Below are 24,108 nucleotides of genomic sequence, written 5' to 3' on the forward strand. Positions count from 1 at the left end.
CTGCCTCAGCCTCCCAAGTAGCTGGGAGTACAGGCATGCACCACCACTCCCAGCTATTTTTTTTTTTTTTTTTTTTTTTTTTTTTTCGTAGAGACAGGGTCTAGTCACTGTGTTGCCGAGGTCGGTTTCAAACTCCTAGCTTCAAGCTATCCTCCTGCCTTGGCCTCTTAGAATGCTGGGATTACTGGCATGAGCTACCATGCCCAGCCTAGGAAAGCATATTTCTTGAGGAATAATCATTTCTAGTAATTTCTGTTCTAATCTAAGGGATTTGAGGTTCTGTTTTGACATAGATGTTAGCTAGGAGAGATGAGAAAGGGAGGGGTTTTATCCCGCTGTTTTCGTTTCCTTGGCTGTGCTGCAATTGTGAATACACAATTGTTACCTGCTCCCGGTGGGAGGTGTGGGATATTTATTTGGCGTCTTGCAATTGATATGAGCTGAGTGATTTTTCTAGGTATCTTAACTGCTTAGAAACTTCCATTGGTTTCATATTCTACCTAGTTGTAGGTAACAGAGCTGGCATGGGTTGGGAAAGTGGGGGGATAAAGATGTTAATTTGGAACCATTTGATTGCTTCATTATTTAACTTCTCATGGAAATGTTTTCATAACACAGTCTTTTTTAATTTTTTTTTTTTTTTTTTTTTTTGAGATGGAGTCTCAGTTGCCCAGTGCAGTGGTGTGATTTCGGCTCACTGCAACCTCCGTCTCCCAGGTTAAAGCAATTCTCCTGCCTCAGCCTCCTGAGTAGCTGGGATTACAGGTGTGCAACACCACGCCTGGCTAGCTTTTGTATTTTTAGTAAAGACGAGGTTTCACCTTGTTGGCCAGGCTGGTCTCAAACTCCTGACCTCCAGTGATCTGCCTGCCTCAGCCTCTCAAAATGCTGGGATTACAGGCGTAGGCCACCATGTCTGGCCTCATGTCCTTTTTTATGGGGAAAAAAAAATCACAAGGATTAACGTGCAGCCATTAGGCATAGATTCCTGCCTAAGGTCTGGATATGAATTCCAAAGACCATGGGACTTACTGACATGTCTCTGAATATTCAGACCCACAGAGGTCTTGCCCCTACAGAGAGGCCCCAAGAGAGAGGCACCCTCTGGCTCCATTGAAATTCACTTCACGTTTCCAACTTGGATTAAACTGGCACGAAAGTTCAGTCACATGTCAAGTCCACTTTGTCAAGGGAGGGAACTCATTCAGAAGATGAACTAGTTGCTATTACTTAGATGATTAACTACTTGGCATTAGGTAGAAGAGGGCTCTGCAAACTACAGTTCATGGACCAAATCCTGCCTGCTGTTTGTTTTTTGTAAATAAAGTTTTATTGGAACGCAGCCAGGTGCATTTGTTTACATATTGTCTATGGCTGCTTTTGCACTACAATAGCAAAGTTCAGTACTTGTAAACGTAGAGTCTGTGAAGTCTAAAATATTTACTATCTGCCCTTTTACAGGTAAATTTGAGGACTCTTGAGTTAGAAGGCTAACTAGTTGGTGTTACCTAAATTTTGTGAATTGTGGCTAAATTTATCATTTGTCTACACATTCAAGTAAAATCATGTATCAAAGATGACGTGTCTATAATAAGATGCTGGGAAGATGAGTAAAGCATGACTTCTTTTTTTTTTTTTTTTAAGAGACGGGGTGGAGTCTCCCTCTGTCACCCAGGCTAGAGTGCAGTACCAATCTCAGCTAACTGCGACCTCTGCCTCCTGTGTTCAAGCAATTCTCCTGCCTTGGTCTCCCGAGTAGCTGGGACTACAGGTGCGTGGCGCCACGCCCTGCAAATTTTTTTGTGTATTTTAGCAGAGACAGGGTTTCACTGTGTTGCCCAGGCTGGTCTCGAACTCCTGAGCTCAGGCAGTTTGCCCGGCTCGGCCTCCCAAAGTGCTGGGATTACAGGCATGAGCCACCGCGTCTGGCCCATGACTTCTGTTTATGGGAGAGAAAGGCCACTGAGATTGTAAGTGGACATCAGGACTTGGATTCTATTAAATGTAACACATTTATTTTTGTATTTCTGTACATTTTGTTTGTTTCACAGTAGCTACACTAAGAATGGACTATCCTCTCCTGCTTCTTTATAAAAGCCAAGTTTTTGCTTCTAGCTGGTCGAAGGTCCTGTAGGAGCTCATGTTTTTCTCAATCACTGAAGGTCATTTGAGACAAAATTTGGAGAAAATTTCTACCAAATCCTATTTGGACTGGAGCAAAAAGGTTTCAAACTACAGAAGCATCAAATAGGCCATGATAAAGAATAAATACCACCCACCCCGACCTGGCAAACGTGGGCTCACCCGAAAGTAGTGGAGCCTCAAGCTCAGGGAGATGTGGCTGCAGAATCCACTGAATAAATGTCTATTAAAAAAATCATAGCATCTAGGGGATATATACCTCTAAGCCCATTCTTCAATGGAGAACTACTTATGCGCATAAGTAATTTAAACAAAATTAGTGGAAAAACAGGGAGTTTAAGGGAGCAAGAGATCAGGTCTTCCGGGCTCACCACACATCAGGTGATTTAAGCTAAAAATGGCTTAAAATACCGCAATCACTTGAAACGCCTTACATAAACTGACCAGGAATCTGGGGCATTCGCGCTAGAGACAATTTTCTTCTCCTCAAGATAAGGGATGGGGAATTAGTCATAGGGTATTTCCAGATAATGTAGTTAACACCTCGTGTAATATTAGGTGGGCAGGGAGCTCTGCTCTCAGGACCAGAATTGCTCCTGCCAGCTCTAATAGGGAATGTGTATATTTTTAAAGTCTGGGTAAGCACTGATGAGTCATTTCCACAATACGCCTCCCTTCGGCGTGAAATGGGGCAGAAAGTGCCCCAAACAGCTGTTCGGTTATTTTCGCAGTGATTCGTTCATTCATTCATCCACCCATTCATTCATTCATTCATTCATTCACTCATCAGGTGGTAACTGAACACCCCTGTATACCAGGCCCAGTGCCAAATACTGGGGAGATGTGTGTGAATAAAATCTCATTTTCAAGGAGCTTATTGCCTGTGGAACATTGTAGCCTCTTCTCTTTAGTGCAATAAATAATTTGACAACTGAAAAAGATGTGAGGTTGTACCTGGTAAGGTCTCTATTGATCAAGGAAAGGTTTAGCATGGAGAGATTTCTCTTAAGGTGCCCGGGTATTCAGAAGCACCCCTAAAGCTGATTAGAGTGGCCCTCTGCTTACAAGCGGAGCCTTTTCCTCATTTCTGTTTTATTTCTTTTGCCTCTCACTTTTTATTTCCTTTGTGGAGTCCAGCCTCTTTTGCTTATTCTCAGCGCAAAAGAGGCAGTAGAGTGAGAACAACGTGAATTTCACAGCCCACCCATCCCTTTTCAGATTTGAATCCCAAGTCTGTCATTCACCAGCTGTGAATCCTTGGGAAAGTCACTTAACCTCTCTGAGCTCTAATTTCCTCACGGGGCTGCAGGACTGAGGTGAAGGACCTGCTGTCACTGGTACAGTGGTTGAGGAAAAAGGTGAATGAAGGAAGGGCCTCATTTTACTCCTGGTCTCCCTTTCCTTTCTGCTACTTCTCTTTGGCTCTGCAACAGGAGACAGAAGTTTGTCTCCATGGCTGTGAACTGCCAAAGAGTTGCCAATTCTCTACGGTCTGTGGCCTCTATGATCCCCAGGTCAAGGCCAGCACTTTCCATTCCATTAGACTTCATTCTCTTAGGGGTGCTTTCTGTGGGAATCTCCCAGTTCAGAGCAGAAAGCACAGGTTACGGAATCAGATAGACCAAAGTTCATCTCCAAGTTCGATTCCCTCTGCATACAAGTTGCTTACCCTGGGGGGCCCTGTAAAATGACGATAATAGTAAGCACCTCAGAGGCTCGCTGGGAGAAGTCTTTGTTGTCTGCACAGAAGCTCTCACTGCTAAGCCTGCAACAGAGGAGACTTCAGTCGATGTAGGGCATCTCCCCAAACTGCTTTTATTCTTTATGCCTCACTGAAACTTGAATTGAGAAGCGGCTGGAGGAAAAACCTTTGCCACTGGGCAGTACTGCTGAGTTTTGTGACACAGAGATACCTTCTGCTCCCTTCTTTAGGGAGACCTCCGGGTATGAGAGTGCTGCTCACCCAGCAGAGGAGTCCAGTCATCCACCTGTGTGGTCTCTGCAGATAAAGTACGCTTTTCATTTAACTTTTAAAAATATTGCACATCGACCCCACACACCTTTTCTTACTGCAGGTCACCTGGCCAGCAAAGACCCCAGTTGAGACCCCATTGGTTTGGAGGAAGAGGAAAGTCTCCACTTGGGCAAAAACAATTTAGGGTACCTGAAGATTGCAAAGCCCAGCTCCTCGCAAAGGGGGTGGCAGCTGGGGAGAAGCTGAATCAGTAGACAGACGGGATTATGGTTGAACAAGTTCAGGGACAAGAGAAGCCCCCAGTAACCTACAGAAGCAACTAGCTGCTTGCCTTCTGTACAGCATGGTCTTTGGAGTCACAGGACATGAGTTTGAATCTCAGCTCTGCCACTTAGTAATTGTGTAGATTTGTGCACGTTGCTCAACCTCTCAGTTTTCTGTAAACTGGGGAAACTCATAGCAAATCTATTTCACGTGGTTGTTGTGAAGATTTGTGTGTGTGTGTGTGTGTGTGTACAAAAAGAGAAAGCTTAGAGCAGTGCGTAGCACTGCTACACTTATATAAATAAATATTATGTAAGTGTAGCTCTAATGTGAGTCGTTACTTGTAGAGAACAACTATGTAAAAACCACACCAACAACGATTTGGAAAGGAAATAATTTGACCGGTCATTTTGTTTATCCAACAATTGAGTTGGTTTGATACATTTTTCCTTTGGCCTGCAAAGGAAATTTAAGCATTCATTCATTCATCCTCTTAGAGAAATACTCTCTAAGCACTACCGTGTGCCAAGCTTTGGGTTGGATACCAGGAACCCCTGTCAGTGAGATCACAGTCTAACAGCACACACCCAGCTATGAAATATAGATGGACTGTGAAAGTGAAGAAAGGTTCTGGTTATGAACGCACAGAGGAAGTGACGGCTGAACTTTGTAAGGACAAGTTGTTTAACGAGTTTCCTGGCCCATGTGAGATCTCTGTTCCGACGTTACAGGCAGCAGCGTGGGGCCTCACCTTACCTTTTTCCCACTTCTACCCTTCTCCACCCCCATTCAGTTCCCAGGCTCCCGTTGTGTGAACTGGCTCATTTCTCACTGCCTTTCTGTTCTGCAGCCCCCGCTCTGCTGAGTCAGGAGGTGCCACTTTCTCCATCTGCTTTCCATCGTCCAAAATTTTTGTTGATGTTTCTTGATCACTGAGTTAAATATTTTTTCCCCCATATTATACTTTTAATAGAGTTTCTGGAGAGAGTGCAGACAAAAACGCCTGAATTGAATCTACCATGTCTAAGCAGACACTCCCAGAGTCTACGCTTTTTTCCCCCATGCCATACTCCCCAAACTAAAGGATGAGAAAGAACCATGCAGGCAGAATGAGATGGGTAGATGCTACTGCTAATGCTGTCACTTCTACTACCACCACCACTGCTGTCATCTGCTGAGGATGGATTATATGCCTGTTCCACATCAGAACATGATGCGTATGGTGTGATTTGGTCATTCTGGGTGGCTCAAGTGTGAGCATACCCATATCTCAGATTTACGGAGGAGAAGACAGAGGCTCAGAGTGGTTAGGTATATTTCTCTTAAGTCCACCAGCTATTGTTTGTTGTAGGTTGGGTAACCCAGGAAGCAGAGTCTGCAACTGAGATTGGCATGTAGGAAGATTACTGGGGAATGTTCTAGAATCCACACCTGTAGGGGGATGTAGCAAGCAGGATGGGGTGGAGGGAGGATTGAGCTGTGCTGTGGGAGATGCGAATACTCCAGTCAATCCCAAGGAAACTCTGAAGCTGGGTGATTCTTCAGAGATGCAAGGAGGTCAGGAAGTCATTGATGTGGGCTGCCTCCTGGAGTGGGTGTTGCTTTGGTAGGCAGCTCACTTTGGCTGAGGGCAATTCCTGAGGAGGGACTGGTACAACAGCCTAGCATCTAAGGAAATGAGTGCCTCCTGGCCCAGAATGGGGAATGTCGGCAGCACACTACAGTATCCACTACAGTGTCTTGGGCTGGCTCTGAAGCCATGCCTCTCTAACTTCAGGGTATATTCATGTAAGTGAGGAGCAGGGATGGGGGAAAGGGAGAAGGTAAAGCTACAAAGGTAAGCCAGCTTATCTAGACCGGTAGCTAGCTCCTTGTGAAGGAATGACAGTGATAATGGTGAAGTCAGATTTGAGAAGTGTGTTTTGGGGAAACACTCAGGGAGTGGTGCATAGAATCCTAGCACAAGATCAGTGACTGGGTGAGTTTGACATTCTAGATGCAAATGTGTCAGGAATTACGGTTGCAAGGGGAAAGAACATCTTAGTTTTTCATTTCCTGTGTCATTGTTTCTCTTTCTTATTTGGAAATGCTGTTTCTCTCACATGGGAAAAATTTGGTTATCTCAGGTGGTAAAGATGCCTTTGTTTAAAATATTCTTGTGTTAGTGGGGACAATAATATTACTAATTTCCAGGACAGACTCTTCTCATGCAGTTTACTCAGTAGGAAGCTGTTTGCACGTTCATTTGAGGAAGTGTCAAAACCAAAAGTAGCTTCGAGGTTTGGCACCTTTGATAAAGTTACAGAAGTGCAGTGTGAGCAAAAATCATCCTCTTCTCTGTTCTTCACCTGTTGGTGAGAGACCCAGGTGAGAGACTCGGAAATTATACATGTACATTGTATGTTATGTATATGCAACATACATTGTGTATTACACATATACAAATTATTTGTTATAACCTGTGAATTTCACAGTGAGAGACCAAGTTGAAAAATACTTAAAATTCACAAGTCTCCATCATTCTGTCCTCCAGGTACCCCAAGCTGGCTTGGGTTTATATCAGTTTGAACTGAGGGACCTTCAGCTTAGAAACATGTGCTCTGTGTGCTGGAAGCTGCTGGAGGCCCCAGGGTTATATCTGCTCACTTAGGTTTGTGATACTGGGCAAAAGGAGAAAATTCTGAGTCTATTTGGACCCAATTTCCATTAATGCCTGAGAAATAATTTAAACCCCAAGATTTCCAATCCCATAAGCAGCCCTAGCCTCTCTTCTCCTGATACTCCACATACTAAGTCTCATTCCTTCTTCCCACACTCTCTAGTTCTCATCCTCTAGACTGCCTCCAGTCCCCCAAAGGGATCCAGACCCCGTCTCCCTCAGTGAGCGACTTCTTCTGGGGAAGCCAAATTATTTGTTATAACATGTCGATTTCACTTGTGGAAATGTTCTGTTTTCAAGGATTCAGAGCTCAAAGGGAGCACAGTTCCCTGGAGAGCCAGGGAAATAATGAAGTCTGAGGTCAGGCAGATCTGGATCTGAATCTTGGCAATGCATTTCGGGAGTTCTGTGTAACCCTGAGCAACCTTCAGTTCCTTGAACTTCAGTCTCCTCATCTCTAAAACGGGGTTATTATCTGCCTGCAGAGGTGCTGCAGTATTAAATGAGGCAATGTTGCAAAGTTTCTAGAATGGTATTTAGGCCTCATTATTGACTCAGTACATAGTAGGAAGTATAGTTACCTTGGGCCAGGGGAGCTACCTGAGTGGAGTCAACTTGTACATTACAGAAACCAAGTTGAAACATGGTTAAAATTGACAAGTCTGTCCCATTCTGTCTTCCAAGTACTGTAAGCTGGTTTGGGTTTATACATTCCCACAGTGCCTGCCACGTCCCAATGGTTTTATGACCTTGAGGTCCTGAGCTGTTTTGTCATATCTCATGATCTTCCTCAAAAACTTTTACAGCTGTATTCCACAGGTCATCACCAAGGGACTGCTGGAACAGGACCGCAGCAGCTGCCAAGAGCTGCGTGTGTACATTTCCTCCCAACTCTGCATTCAGTTGATAGCTTGAAACTGGTTATGGTGAGAGTATTTATACCATGGGAATTGGCAGATACTGTGAATCAAACCCACCCCCAGCACCGTCCCCCTCCAGTGAGCCAGTTCTTAAACATTTACTAGTACACCACTGTCACCAACCCTGCTTTTTACACAAGTGTCCTTTAAGCAAAGCAATTCATGGGAAAGTAAATTTTAATTTTCAGACCGTTTGATTAGATTCCTCACTGCCATAAATGGGTGGTTGTGGTGATAATCTGGGCTTTTTGATCACTTTGAAACGGTGGTTCTGTAATGCCAGAAAACATCGCTTGGTAATTTATTTATTTGTTCCCAATGTTTCCTATGGATTGTATTGAAAACACAGACACCCAGGACCAAGGGTAGGATTCATCCCACCATGACGATGGGAAGTGGCTGATGGGTGGACTCCAGGGATCCTGTGTCCTGATAGAAGGCTCTCACTTTCCAATTAGCAGGAAGTTATGTTTCTCAGCCCCTAGGAAAGCATAGGGGTTAAGGAGAACTCAAATCTGGGGCAGTTCTAAATCTGCTCGTATGTGCCTAACAGTTTAAATCAATTGGTCATGTACCAAAATCTGGGGAACAAGAGAAGCTTTAGAAAATGGGCTGGGCGTGGTGGCTCATGCCTGTAATCCCAGCACTTTGGGAGGCCAAGACAGGCAAATCACCTGAGGTCAGGAGTTTTAGATTAGCCTGGCCAACGTGGTGAAACCCCATCTCTACTAAAAAAAAACACACAAAAACGAGCTGGGCATGGTGGCATGTGCCTGTAATCCCAGCTACTTGGGAGGCTGAGGCCAGAGAATTGCCTGAACCTGGGAGGCAGAGGTTGAAGTGAGCTGAGATTGTGCCACTGTACTCCAACCTGGGCGAGGGAGAAGACTCTGTCTCGGGGAAAAAAAAAAAAAAAAAAAAAAAAGCAAAGCAAAGAAAAGAGTAAAATTAAAAACAAGTAAAGAATATAAGTCCTCCCCCACTTTTTTTGCTCCTTCATGGGGATGGCTGCATCCTCTGCTCACTGGTTTGAGGTTGAAGTAACCAACATACGTAATCACCCTGTTATTGTTTTTCCATGGGCAGTTGAAGCCCTGGCCTCCACTGCAGTTTTAACGTCACACCCAAGAGTCTGAGGTACCCCTTGATGGAGCAGTGTAACTAGAGACATTAATCGTACCACTGGCTAAGCGACAAATGCATTGTGAGGGTCTGATTTCTGTGGCTCAGGATGCTTAGTAGTGGTGGGGTCGAGGGCATGGACGACACAGGTCCCCATATTCCCCTACCCCTACTTAGTAGCTGTGTGACCTGGGGCCGGTTTCTTAACGTTTGGGACTTTCGATTCCACATTGGTTAGATGGAAATATTACAATATTATAAATATTGTAAATAGTACCCGTCAAACGCTTAATGTGAACCAGGAACCCTCACAAAATGTTTGCTATTGTTTGGTGTTGAAAGGTCACTATGATGATGGCCCAAAATCTTGAACTGGAGGTATGCTATGTTCCTGCGTTGCTTCCTATGAACATGTTCCTGTTTATTACAGCACAGTTGTTGTGACTGGGTGTTGGGAGCCATGTGATTTGATTCAACTCCTAACTCTGTCACTTGCTCTTTGACCTAGGCAAAAAACTCTGGGCTTCATTCCCCTTTTTATTTTACTTTTCAAGATGGAGTCTCGTTCTGTCACCCAAGCTGGAGTGCAGTGGCGCAATCTTGGCTCACTGCAACCTCCACCTCCTGGCTTCGAGCGATCTTCTTGTCTCAGCCTCCCAAGTAAGTGGGACTACTGGTGTGCACTACCACGCCTGGCTAGTTTTTGTATTTTTAGTAGAGATGGTGTTTCACCATGTTGGCCAGGCTGGTGTCGAACTCCTGACATCAAGTGATCCACCTGCCTTGGCCTCCCAAAGTGCTGAGATCACAGGTGTGGAGCTATGGTGCCCGGCCTTCCCTGTCTTTAACTGGGGACAATGTGTGCAGAATTCCCCCTAAAGGATCTGTCATGCATAGGGTGGACCCTCACAGAAAGCATTAAAGATACACGAATCTCTTAGCAGGACGCTGCCAGGTGGCACAAAATCAAAACTGAATCAATGAGAATTATGCGATGAAGTCATTTACTTGCTTGAGACTCAGTTTTCCTATTAATACAGTGAGACGGTACTCACTTTGTGGGCTCTTGCAAGAGTTCAGCTAAAATTCTCCACCTTGCCACCTAGAATGTGCCACAGAAGGTATCCTGGCCCCTGCATGGGATTCACACAGGAAAAGGACTGTCTTGTGAAGTCATGTGATTAGGGATCCAGAGGGTGTACTAGGAGAGGACAGATTTTCAACCCCTTGACAATTCAAGGGCCAGCTCCACAACTGGCTTGTGTTCCTCACTGACACCTCCCTGGGTAGCAAGGTGCATTTGTGCGCCTTCCCTTTGCCAGGCATTTCTAAGAGGATGAATCCTAACAGGTGTGGCAGCCAGAGGGCGGGGGCCGGGAAAAGAATAAGATGTTCCTTGGTGTACCCCATTGTCATCAGTTAATCATTTCTCGAAACTGTGGGGGTGGAGAGTTCCAACTTCAGTCGGCTTGTCATGAGACTGCCCTGGTGGTTGCTGCCAGATGACCCACAAATGCCAAGTCCCTAACCTGAGCCCTGCCAGCCTTCGGGACCTCCTCTGCATGAAGAGCAATTTGCAGAAGAGAACACTGTAGGGAAGGCACCGTAGACCTCTTCTGGGCTGTACTGTTCAAAATCACATAACATCCCCCAGAGACCTGGTGGGAAGCCAGGGATTTAGGCCCTAGAAATGGAGCTCAGAAAGGAGGAGAAAGGTCCCTGATGGTCTGTGGAGAGGGGCTTGGCCATCAGAGGGATCAAATGGCTGAGGCAGGAAATACGTATCCCCTTCTCAGATCTGAGGCCAGATTTTCAAATGTATGCATGATTCTGGGGTGCTACAAAGGGTATAGAGTATGGAGTCAGAACATTACACACCAACAAGAATATGGGTTTTGAACCCAGGCCTCAGTTTGAATCTGAGTTCCAGCACTGCCCCGTTGCTTGGCCATCAGTTACTTCACCTCCTTTAGCCTCTGTCTCCGCTCACTACAGTAACACCTGCCTGGTGGGAAGTGAGGCTTTTGTGAGAATCAGAAGTAATAATAGGTCCTTGGCACTTAAGAGACTCTCAGTAACCAGCAGTCATCACCACCGTCATTGTTTTTTCTGGCCATTACAATTGGGATTAGACTAATCGTCCCTAAGCAGCTATTAAGCCTCACACTCCCTGGACAAAGACATGAAAAACTCAGGATGATTCGGAAGGGAGATCTATTTTTTTTTTTTTTTTTTTTTTTTTTTTTTTTTGGAGGGGGAGTCCTTCTTTGTTGCCCAGGCTGGAGTGCAGTGGCCGGATCTCAGCTCACTGTTAGCTCCGCCTCCCGGGTTCACGCCATTCTCCTGCCTCAGCCTCCCGAGCAGCTGGGACTACAGGCGCCCACCACCACGCCCGGCTAGTTTTTTGTATTTTTTAGTAGAGACGGGGTTTCACCGTGTTAGCCAGGATGGTCTCGATCTCCTGACCTCGTGATCCACCCGTCTCGGCCTCCCAAAGTGCTGGGATTACAGGCTTGAGCCACCGCGCCCGGCCTAGGAAGGGAGATCTAGAAATGGTGAAAGGACTGGCGCGTGCCTCTGTGTGTATATTGTACCTGGGCTTGGTGATCTGGCTAAAGGAGAGGTACTGGGGCCAGGTGATAGCAAGTCTCTATATGGCAGGCCCACAAAATGGAGGTGCAGGCTTCATCTCTACTTTGATGTGTATGTTTCCTTCTTTAAACTTGTAATAATCAGTTATAGCGGCTTTAAACTTGTAATATTCAGAGTTATAGCTGCTTTTGAACTAGTACCTGTTGTGTGTCCAGGAAATGGCCAAATGTTATCACTCATCCTTACAAGAACCACATGAAGGGTATATTATTATGTCCACTTTCCAGGTGAGGAGACTAAGGCTCAGTGACTTGTCACAGGTGTTAAAGACAGGATTCCAATGTAAGGACTTCTGGCTTCAGCACAGGGGATTTTCCTACCATCCCATATTGCCACCCCATCTGCAAAAATACCTGGATCTTTCTTCCTCCTGCTGCTTCTCAGTTCCCTCCAGGACTGAAGAGATGATATTGATTCTCGCTCGATAGAGGTTAGAAAGGGCCTCTCCCTTCCCTAGCTCAACAGAGAGGGTTTCTTTCTTCTTTTTTTTCTTTCTTTCTTTTTTTTTTAATGGGAAAGTTACAGGGAATAAGATCTGTTTCTTCACTTGCTTTGCGAGAGAGTTGGATTTGTACACGTTGCCTGAGCTGGCTCGGTTTTCTAAAGACCTAACTTTGCAGCATTCTTCAAGGGCTCCAAAGAGTCCCTTGTGCCATCACATTAAGTTTGGAAACTTCAATAAAAAAGTCCCGAAGGAAACTGTCAATTAATGCATTTACACTGAAGCATCATACTTGGGAAAAACATCTTCAAACGCAAACGCTGTTTTCCAACCATTAAAAAGTTTATGCGCTGCTTGGTTTCCATGGATACCTGAGGTAATAGCCTCCTTCCTCTCATTGAAGAGTAAATGTTGCTCAGTTACTTTTTTCCTTTTCTTTTTTTTTTTTTTCACTTTAGTCTTTCAGACTTTTTTCTTCCATCCCTATTTATGAAAACAAAAAGATAACTAAATTGAAACCTGGCAGTGTAATTTGTCAGAGGAAGGCAGCCTGTTTTATAAGCTCAGGTGATTTCATTTTTGCTCACCTGTTTATTTCATGACACTTGCAGGAAAGAGAAGGAGAATTTTCATTTGATCAAATCATTTCCATGGTCCATCAAACACACAAATTAAACAGGAAAATGTTACCAGTCTTTAAAAAGAGTCTTGATTGTGTATAGAGCAGAGATTGGCAAACTATGGCCTGCCGGCCAAATTTGGCCCACTGCCTACTTTTTATAAATAAAGTTTTATTGGAATACAGACAGGTTCATTTGGGTAGACATTGTCTGTGGCCACTTTCACAACAATAGCAGAGTTGAGTGATCGTGCCAGACATTATATAGGCCACAGAGCCTAAATTACTTAATCTCTGGCCCTTTGCAGAAGTAGTTTACTGACCTATTACATATGGGAAAGAATGAGGTCTTCGGTGGCGTTTACTAGTGTTGTGACTTTTATCATTGGTCTTGACCTGACTCAGTCTCTGTATTGTTGAGATGGAAATGATGGGGCCGTCAGTAGTGTTTTGAGATATAAGGCACACAGTAACGGAATAACAAATAGGAATTACATTCCATCGAGATTCTTTTGCTAGAAGGATCCAAAGAAACCTATTTTGTGATTCTAGATGTTTTTTAGGAAACCCAAAAAAGGATGAAAAAGCCCAAGCCAAGTAGTTCCACTGCTGTTCCCGGGCCTGTGTGTGCTGCGTCTTTCCTGGGAGAAGGTCAGAGCTGGAGTGGGGCACTCCATTCCGGCAAGACAAGGCAAACAATAGAAGCCACAACAGTCTAGGAAGAAATCTTTAATTTCTATTCAGCTTTAAAGAGTTTGAGAGAGTTATTTCCCCTCTGTTAACAAACGAGTTCAAGTACATGCCTTCATATTATAAAAGTACCTGAAATTGCCTAGAATTGCAGCATGCATAGTTTGTTAGTATTTACATATATTTACATAGGGAAACAAGAGAAAGATCTACAGTTATTTACAGTCTATGTAGGGGAAGAGGAAGGCAGCCTAATTGTATTTCCTAAAATACAGTAGATGAGTAGTCAGCACATGCATATTTAGATAATATTTGCATGATAGAATGCAAACTTTAAAAAAAGACATACCTTTGTAACTTTCTATGCTAAGGTGTTGCATAATCAAGGTTAATTTTTTTTTGTTTGTTTTGTTTCTAGTCTATTTGCATCAAGTGCTTTAAAATGCTAACACCGAGGCAGAATTATTTACCCGGGCAATTAAAGCAACAGCACACACGATCATTTCCTACTAACTAGCAACACGCTGCTGGTGAATGAAATATCTATTGTTTCTCATTACCCATCGACCACTGTGGAGAGATCTCTCTCTGTAAAGGCAGTACCTAAGCTATCACCATTAATTATGGAAGTAATATAAATGAGATGCTCTCCACAGTACGTTCTAAATGAAATATTAACAAGGCCAGCGTCTTGGAGCCTGAGAAATGGTCTGTTCCAGTGAGCTCTCTATGGAAATCCACTCACCTAACGCAGACATGCCCGATTTGAAATAGCGGGGCTGGACGTTGGGGGCCTGCCTGTGAGATCTGAATGAATGCAAAGTACATCCTCTTAATTTGTTTCTGGAAGGCAGAGTTAAGAGTTAATTCCTTACCATGATGTGGCCCTAGCAGAGACCTTGTGTGTTTTTTTTTTTTTTCCTTCAGTGCTTTTTCAGGACTATGTTATAGAATACTTAAGGGGCATATGTGCAAACGAACTGTCAACCTTAAAATCTAAACAAACAGCTTGTTTGTGGTTTGTCCTGAAATCCTGCCTGCTCACAAAACAGCCAGCTACTTGGTTTTCTAAAAGACGTAATTTGGCAGGCAGACTTCGTAGAGCCATTCTGTGCAGAAGAAGGGAAGGGGGAAGCTGTTTGTTTCACCTGCACTATGAAGATATTCTTTGCGCTATTAGAACTGAGCTCATTAATTCTGCCTGTCAATAATTTCAAAGGCTTATTTCAGTGTACATGGCGAATACAGATACATACATTTATACGCAGTACACGAGCTAGCTATAACCATAACAGAGGTTAAAGAAGTAGAGTAAAAACGTAAAATGTTTCAAATAAACATACACTAAATATCTTCTTTGATCTCTTATAAACACTCAGCAGTCCTTCAGCATGGGCATCAAGGTGGCCCAGCTGGAAAATTTCAGTGACATGCCATCAGATTCGTTCCATGTAGAAGGATGACACTATCAGTTAGATGCTTATTTTGGTGGCAAATTTTTTTTTTTTTTTTTTTTTTTTTTTATGTTCTAGGGTACATGTGCACAACCTGCAGGTTTGTTACATGTGTATACATGTGCTGTGTTGGTGTGCTGCACCCATTAACTCGTCAGTTACATTAGGTATATTTCCTAATGCTATCCTTCCCCCCTCCCACCACCCCACAACAGGCCCCGGTGTGTGATGTTCCCCTTCCTGTGTCCAAGGGTTCTCATGGTTCAATTCCCATTTGGTGGCAAGTTTCTATGGCACTTCTGCTTGGCCATTTCAAACCAACCATGGAAGAGTGGATACCCCAGTGCAATTTTTCATCCCCATTCAAAAAGAAACTTCTTAGAGCAAAGAAACTTCTTTGAGCAGGCAGCATCAGAGGGAATGCCGAGGGAATTCTTCCGTGGATGTAAGACATCGTCGACAATACCTTCTCTTAGTTCTAATGAGACAGCCTCCCAGGTCCAGTCAGTTCTAGAACACCTTGGGCAGGCACAAATGGAAGATGGAACAAGCGTGCATGCAGTCACCCACATGGATTGCTCTGAAGCCATTTCTTTTTCCTTCCCTTGTTAGGAGTACCCTCACCCCAACCCCAGCAAAGCATGTCTTGGGTCTCACAATAACAGCAGGTCTCAGGAAAATAAAATAATTCTGAATGTTACAACTCGTCCCTTTTAAGACTAGACATCAATCTGTCACAGATCCTTTGGAACGTTGATGGCAAGAATTGTGGAACATGGAGGAGGTATGAAAGGAAGGCTTCATTCATTTCATGGAAAAGCTCAGAACAGTTTGTCAAGTTGGAAACACAGGCCCTGACAGCATACCAAGGTCACCCTGCCCTTCAATCCTGCTGATAGCCCAAGTTAACATCCTCCCATGCCTTGGCCTTCCCAGAACAAACATGGCTTTGGACGCCTTTGGAGGGTTGGGACTGGCTGCCTATTTTTCTCTAAAACTTAAGTTTTAGGAAAGAATTCTTTCCAGCTTTCCATCCTGAACCTGCTGGTCTCCAGGCTCGTTCCTGCAAATATTTCACAGAGGAGTAAGAGCCACATTCTTGCTGGCTTTGCAACTTATTCTACTTTCGTTTTCAAGTCAACCTCTTAAAACTCCTTAGTGATCTTGCAAGAAATTCATGTCTTTTGTCAGGGAGAATGGCGTGGCCTTTGTATGACACTTCCCTTTAGGCAGACTCGGATTTGGGGGCATCATATTTGGGATGCCTGCACGGCTAACAGGAAAGGCCCCAGGACAGCTCCCAGGTTCTCTCTGAACAGAAGCCTGTAAACACGTGGCTGTCATTTGAAAGCTGCATGGCACTCTTCCCCCTGCATGCATTTCTCTCAAGGTGTCCCTTGTAATTTGTGGTTGTGGTCTGTGCTTGAACGTGTTGCATTTATGGTGATGGACTGGCACTTCACTCTGTGCCACTGCCATCGTGCCCCCCTCACTGTCCCCAGTGTCACTTGGGAAATGACACTGTTCACCTGTCACGGGAGAGGCAACCGAAAAGGAGCCTGAGGTTTTTCTACCTTTGTGAACCCGTTTCTAGCAAAGAAACTTTTTTCCTTGTGGCAAAAGATGAATATCCAAACACGTCGTCCACGATATCCAAACACGTCGTCCACGTCTATTTTGTTAGGGAGGGCATGTTTTCTTCCGGAGGGCTAAGAGCTGGAATGGGATCGAAATGGATTCTCCAGAACACTTTCTCACACTTTTAAAGCCTGAAAACAAACATTTGCTTTCCTGATCATCTTCACTGTTTCTGTTTGGGAAATTGAGCACATTCCTCTTCTATGATAAAGGTTAAGATACAGCCTGTGAGTTAGCAAAACTCCCAAAGGCTTAGGAAGAAAGTTACATTTCAATACCTACAGGAAGCATTTGCATGTATCTAAGCTTGGATTGTTGAAAGCCTTTGTGGGAGTCAATTGTCAGGAATCTGTAGGAATGACTTTGTGAGGAATCATTGGAGGAGGGGCAGTACGCGGGGTGGATCAGTATTTTCTCTGCAAACCTAATGAAACACGTCAGAGGCCGCACCTACATGCGTGGGAACTGATAAGATGGAGATTGTGTCCATTTCACTTGTTTGGGATGTCCGTGCTTTGAAACAATTCTATCGTCAAAGAGTAGTTTCCTTAGTTCGGCAAATCTGGCACCTGGAGATGGCATTTTGAATCGGACAACCGTTTTAGTAAGGATCACTTGCTGTCGGATCATCCGAGGTGGTGCTGAGTCTTCATTTTGGTTCATCCAAATGGATATCATTTCAATTTAGCTCCCTGACTAAATCAACAATGGAAAAAAACAAATCTCCTTTTAATATTTCTCAGGCGAACACACGACAGCCCACACATTTCATTTTAGGCCACGTTAGGGCATCACCTCGTGGCCAGACGTGGCCTGGCTGAGAAAAAGGCAGAGAGGCCATAGGAAACCAGAGCCCTGTGAGAGACATCGATGAGGAAATGGGCCACGTGGAAATATTTGTGTCACATATTTGGGGAGCAGGTTTCATGTACCAATGGACATGGAGTCTGAAGTCACTCAGTCTACGTGAGTATCTGTGTGGCTTTGGACGAGCTGCTTTTGATCTCTGATACTGAGTAGGCTTCTCTATAAAAGGGAATATAGTCCCTGGCTCATAGAGCTGTGTGAGGGTTAGATGGCAATGCTTACCAAGCTCTCTGCACAGAGTCTGGCGAATCGTAACCTCTCAATAAACGCTAGTCATTGTGGTCACTTGAATAGTCCTCGTTGGCTGCAACTCACTGTAAAAGCCGGGCAGTTTGCAGAGCTGAGGTCTTTAGAGTAGACATCTCTGCTGTCTTCCGCTGCTTCCCATCATTTTGGTGGAAGTTGGCATGTTCGTTGGTTACCACTTATTCCACATTGAATGGTGTAATTTCATTATAGAAGTATCACGGTGGAAGAAGAGGGCGACTTACTGGTGCGGTCACCGAGTCAGGGAGGCCCATGAGCCTCATTCCTGTACAGGCTGCGTTACTTTGTGAACTAATGGAATTCGTGGCAAATGTGTCCCCTAAAAGATTGCTCTTGGACAGCGAGTAGGGAAGACTTGGCCTTGTGGAGCAGTTTGCTTTCATTTGTGTTTCCAATCAGAGATTGAAGTTGTAATTGTTTGTGAGGAATGGTTGTATCCCAGTCGCTGAGGTATCTGGAGATGACGTCTACACCATTCTGGGAGAGTGCTTATAGACTCTTCTGGGGCAAGAGTTACTGGGAGACAGGGAAAGACAGGGCGTGGAGACGGCCATCCATTCCACCCATGACGTGAGGGCTCACCCCCTCATCTCCACCACAGCAGCTCTCTGATAAATGATTCTGTTCCTAGTGGTGTATTCAGAGAGTCACTGGATAAGGTGGCTGGCTTTGCATTTGGGAAGTGTTTGCTTTACCCAACAGACACCAGATGAGGAACAATGGAAGTAGGCAGGGTTTGAAGAGTTACTTGTCTTTCCTTTTAGCCAAACCTGCTCACTTCAGATCACCTCTTTGTCCCGGGATTTCAGTTGTGGAAACACTGCTCGCCTTCAAAAGGGCTGTTTTCCTTCCCTGCCCTCGGTGTTCCAAGCCTAATCTAACTTCTAGGGTGTGTTCCTTTCATACCTCTACTTTTTGCATAAGTGGATTAATTCAGCCTTTGCTGTGCAATGTCCCTGTAAGAAAGCAATCTTACAACATCTACTCTCTCGCAATCATTGAATATATACATAGGCCATGATATTGTGTCTATTTCTTATATATCTCACAGTTAAGTACTTTAAGACAGGAATCTAGTCTTTCTTTTAAATAAGCATGCATTTTAAAATAGAAAAACCTGAAAACAAAACCTTGCATAACATGTGTCCCTGTATTATATTAGAGTACTAAGCAATGCATTACAAATATCAATATGTGGGTATTTTTTTTTTCTTTGCCATATATTGTTTATCAGAAACCTCTGTACCCTTTCCTTTAAAGGAGTCAATATTCATTTGTATTCTGTGCTGACAACTATAAATTGATGGCTGGCAGTTATCAAATGAATGTTGATGAAAAGCAGCTACTTAACATTTTCATCCCAACACAGAGTTTTGGAAGGATGGATAATTTAGATCTGAGGGCCTCAACTATAAATAAACAGCAACTGCTTTCTAAATCCCACCTTTCTGTAGTTGAAGATTGTGCTACAAATCTGACAAATGATTTTTGAAAGAGAATGATGAATCCTTATTACCAGGATACTCTTAACTTAATCCCAAACAAGAGTCCTGGGTAATTTTACATACACTATCAAGATTGATTGCACAGTTCTCCTCTGGCAGCTCACAAATGTTTGGCTAGATAGGAAATGGCATTCGGGTATGATTAAAGATTCTACTGCGCTTCCCAGAAATTCTCAGTCCTGTGTCGTCAACACCCTAACTCATTGCCATTGCCACGGGATAGACACACCTCCCCCATTTCCCATGATTAGCTACCGTATACAACCTACAGACTTCTGATAAATGATTCTCAAAAAATATATATATATATTTTAGGGGAACCCATAGCTACAGCCAGTTGTTTGTATGTCAAGGTATTATTTTATCACAATGGATCAGTAAGCAATGGTGACAACTAGCAAGGCATTGCTTCAGATATTGCATAACAGAGTTGTTAATATTATGTCCTTTCGATGACTCTTTCATCTTTTCTGCATTATGAACTGATGCCCCCAAAACTGGTATGAAAGTCATCTGATGGTGATTAAAGTGCTCCTTAAAAACATTTTTTTTTTAAATCAGTTTAAAAATGCCTTCTCTTGTATCGGCAGTACCGGCTTGTTTACTCTTGAGATTTCACTAATGTGGCTCAGTCTTGTTCTGATGGATACGCAGACTGAAAAGCTGATGAGCCAAAAATGAGAACTTGTTACTAAACTATCATCACATCTGATCATATAAAGATGTCACTCAGAGGTTGCCATTGGTACAGCTGAAAAGAGAATTCTCCAAGAGACCAAAGGGGTGGCGTGCATGGGATCCACAAGCTATTGTTACTGCTTAATTAATTGTCCAGCAAGGGAGGAAAGTAGAGTGGAGTACCCATCGGCACGAAGCATGAATCTGACAAGGAGAATTTGCGAATTTTTGGAGTAGAGAAGGTGGTGTTTGCTGTCGGATGCCCCTCCTGTGTACTGTGTTCTACAAAGCCAGGGCCACTTGTGATGGAATTTAGATAGTAAATCACCCCAAGCCTAGAGGCAAAGGAATCAAAGCCATCTCCTGATAAAAAGTTAGGTTTTTCCAAAATGTATGACTCTCAGCATTGTAACAAAATGTAGGTTGGCATGAAATGAAGCCAGTTGTAATTGCCTTCAGATTCCATGGAAGGAACAGGTAGGTCCCCAGCTCCTGCATCAATGGCATTCTGAATCAGTGGGACTGCAGGATTTCTTTGCAAAAATACCATTCCAATAATGCAAAAGTACAGTGTGATATCATTACAGAAGGTCATAGTGGCAAAATATTTTATCAGGTTAGTAAGAATTCTGCATTTTGCTTTCCCAAGTGGACTGCTTTGGTTTTTCCTCACAATTGGCAGAACAGTGAAAGGCCATTCTGTCATACGACTGAATGCTGAATAGTGTAACCATTGTGGCATGGGGGGCGGGAGGCTGGACTTGAGCTGGATTCTCCCACCACTCAGGAGTTAAGGGCAAGTCACTTGGCCACTCTGATGGTTTGGGCAGCTGCAAAGTAAAATAGAAATCTATGACAGATATCTGGAAGTTGATGCAAAACACCATCTCCACCAGAACTCTGCTAAGATTCCAGACCAAATTGATATTTGGCTCAAGTTAGCTGGATGAGCATCTCAATTCTCCAATTTGTTTTAGAGGCACTTCTGCTTCCCTTCTCCCGACATGGGATGCAGTAGAGCCAGATAAACCACTTGAACTTGTTTAGATAAATGTGCCAGGTGCTAAGCTCAGGGTTATTAGGAATAATAATTCAGTGAAAGGAAATTTGGATGACATGAACTCATTTCCATTAGACTTGAGCCACACAAATCAATGGGAAAAGAAACAGCTGAAGCGAGGATAGAATCCAGGATAATATCTGGCTATTTGGAGTGGGCATGGTAATGGAAGGAGATTGGGGAGGTAACAAACCAGTTGCTATTTAATTAAGTTCAAGTCATGTCAAATTCAGGACCAATGGGGCTTGGCCAGTTTCGTCAAGCAGCCAGTTATTATCAAAACCCAAGTCTTTGTCTCACTCACGGGCCCCACCCTTCCCAGAGATTTGACCAGTTTTCAGACCAACTCAAATGTGACTACATACCCTGACACTGAAGAGGCTAAAACCAAACAACAAACCCAAGTCTGCCGTGTGGCACGTTCTTCACATCATGACACCTTTCTCGGGATCCTAGTTCTCAGAACGGACCTGGCTCTCCCAGGGATCCTAGAATGCAAACATAGTGATCGCAAACTAAACCATTTGAGGGAAACTCCTCCCGTAAGCACCCTTCATGGTCACAGTGTAAACCCTGCAGGGGCAGAAAATAAGCTTTGGGTGGGGTCAGAAAGCCATTTTCCCCACAATCAAAGTTCCTTACTGTTTTCCTAGTCGGGGCGACGTTATCTTTAGTTACCTTATCTGGTCCTCTCTTGCAACCCCTCTCCCTATCAGCTGAAAATTAGTGGATGCAGCTAGAGCTGTGAAACACATAAATAATCATAAGATGCCAGCTAAACTGTATTGGTTTTAAATTAGAGACGTGCCACCCATGTCTCCCTCTGAACAGCAGCCTATTATTTTTAATTATGGCTTGCAAAGCAAAGTGATTTCTTGCCCTCTTTACAGCATCCCTGACAGTATTGTCAGGTTGGATGATATGATGCCCCATCAGTGCATACATCCCTAGCCCCAACTGTTACTCAAAAGGTGAATGAAAGTGATCAATTGCACTCTTTGCAACTTACATTTTGAAGTGGGTTGGGAAGAAATGTACCCCCTTACCCATGATCCCATTGTAAATCTGGGACCAATACAACATTTAGAAAAAGGTTTTCACGGTATCTGGATGAATTAATAAATGTGTTATGTATTTGTGCTAGGTATGGATGCACGGTGAGGAGTATGTGTATGTGTATGCATTAAATGTTTTAACACAGCATTGCCCATCCTTCCCCTAGCAGCACCGTGGGCAAAGCATAAAGGGATGATCTGGCACCAGCCCCACTTGGGTTTTCTACCTGATGGACCATAATTAAGAGTGGTTGGTTTGTCAAAAGATTCCTCAAACGATTTGGTATCGAATTACATTATAGATACTTGGAGAAGTCGAGGGGTTGGGTCAATTTGTTCTTGCACGTTCAGAAGGTACCATCTTTTCCTCTGCGTGGAAGAGGCGCCTGCCACGACGTACTGATATGTGTATTTCTTTTCCAAGGCTGTTCCTGTATGAGGTGTCAAAAGTCACACCAGCTTTACAAGCGGAGTTTGTGAACTCGTTTTTCCAGGATACTCACGTTATGCTTTTTACAGTCATGTGCTTTCAGCCCAGTACCCTTCGCTATGCCAAGATCCAGCTGAAACTGAAGCACATGGGGGAGGCTCGCTAACGCCCAGGCAGTTGAAATGATGTCATTTTGTTGTTCCTTTTCTTAAAACTTTTTTCTGTCTGTCTTCTTGGATTTCCAGCAACAGGGAGCTGCCACCACCGTGTACTGTGCTGCTGCCCCAGAACTGGAGGGTCTGGGAGGGATGTATTTCAACAACTGCTGCCGCTGCATGCCCTCACTAGAAGCACAGAGCGAAGAGACGGCCCGGGCCCTGTGGGCACTCAGCGAGAGGCTCATCCAAGAACGGCTTGGCAGCCAGTCCGGCTAAGAGGAGCTCGGAGCGGATGGGCGCAGACACCCGCCTTGTGTGTCCCCGCTCACACAAGTGCCAGAGCTGGGCTCCTTCCAAATGTCCCTCCAACACAGATCCGCAAAAGTGAAGGAAATAAGAGCAGTCACAACACAGTGAAAAATGTTAAGTACCAATGCGAAGCAGGGAATTCCTGGGGTAAAGTATCAATTTTCTGGGGCTGGGCTGGGCCTAAGGTCTCTTTGCTTTCTGATGGCGGCCTGTTTGAAAGTATAAGACCTGGTTGGTGTGTAGGTTCCCCATCTCCCTGGAGAAGCACCAGCAATTGTCTTTCTCTTACTGTTGAATAGCCTGAGGTCCCGTCCTCCCATCCAGCTATCACCACGGCCACCACTGCAGCCAGGGGCTGGCTTTCTCCTACTTAGGGAAGAAAAAGCAACTGTTCACTGCTCCTTGCTGCATTGATCCAGGAGATAATTGTTTCATTCATCCTGACCAAGCCCGAGCCAGTTTAGCAACTGCTGGGGAGACAAAGCCCAGAACCTTGTCCCAGCCAGCCAGGATGGCGGTGACACCCAGACGGAGTAGAATACGCAGAGCTACCAGGTGGCAAAGTACTTGTCACAGACTCCCTCGCCAATGCTATACAAAAAATTCTTTGTAACACATTTTTCAAATCATTCCTTAGATACCTTGAGAGGCAGGAAGGGAAGCATGTGTACTTAAGAATACGCAGGATCTTTTGGGGGGCGGAGAATAAAAAGTCAATCCTGTTGTCCATCAGTCACAGTCTCAGTTCTGTTGCTTTCACATACTGCTTAAACTTCCTGCCATGCCTCCCACCCTATGCTTAATAAAAGAACATGCTTGAATATGATCACCTGAAGTTTGTACCGTTTCTTTAAATGTTTCAGTTTTTTTGTTTTTGTTTTTGTTTTAGAAAAGAAATCTAGAGGAAAAATACAGCGCTTCTCGTAGACGCCAGGAAAACACGATTCTTGTTTCTTCTCTGAGTTTGTGTTTTGTTTTTGTGCTTTGTGGCTGTCCGTGGGCCAAGTCGTCTCACGCGATTAGCATGCCAGCATCATATTTTCTGTTAAAGAAAGAAAAGAAAAATGACTATTGTTTCATTTCACCTTAAGATGTTTTGTTATTACTTACAGTGAGTTATTTTAGTCCTCAATGGTCTGCTCCCCTATAATTAGCAAGTACTTAGTGATTAGTGGGTATCTCTATGTTTGAGAATGGGAGCT

The 24,108-nt window shown here is 44.1% G+C and overlaps 1 protein-coding gene across 1 annotated transcript in view; it reads left to right on the forward strand.

Annotated features, from left to right (window-relative positions):
* The window catches only part of WWOX (WW domain containing oxidoreductase), a 1,124,103-nt gene extending 1,100,373 nt beyond the window's left edge, over positions 1-23,730 (forward strand). The window contains exon 9 of the mRNA XM_023226795.2: positions 22,685-23,730. Coding sequence (XP_023082563.1) covers positions 22,685-22,873 — 189 coding nt within the window. The 3' untranslated portion in view covers positions 22,874-23,730. The remainder of the gene's footprint in view (positions 1-22,684) is intronic.
* Positions 23,731-24,108: the final 378 nt, after the last annotated feature.

This window comes from Piliocolobus tephrosceles, chromosome 17, assembly GCF_002776525.5.
Source record: "Piliocolobus tephrosceles isolate RC106 chromosome 17, ASM277652v3, whole genome shotgun sequence".
Lineage (NCBI taxonomy): Eukaryota > Metazoa > Chordata > Mammalia > Primates > Cercopithecidae > Piliocolobus > Piliocolobus tephrosceles.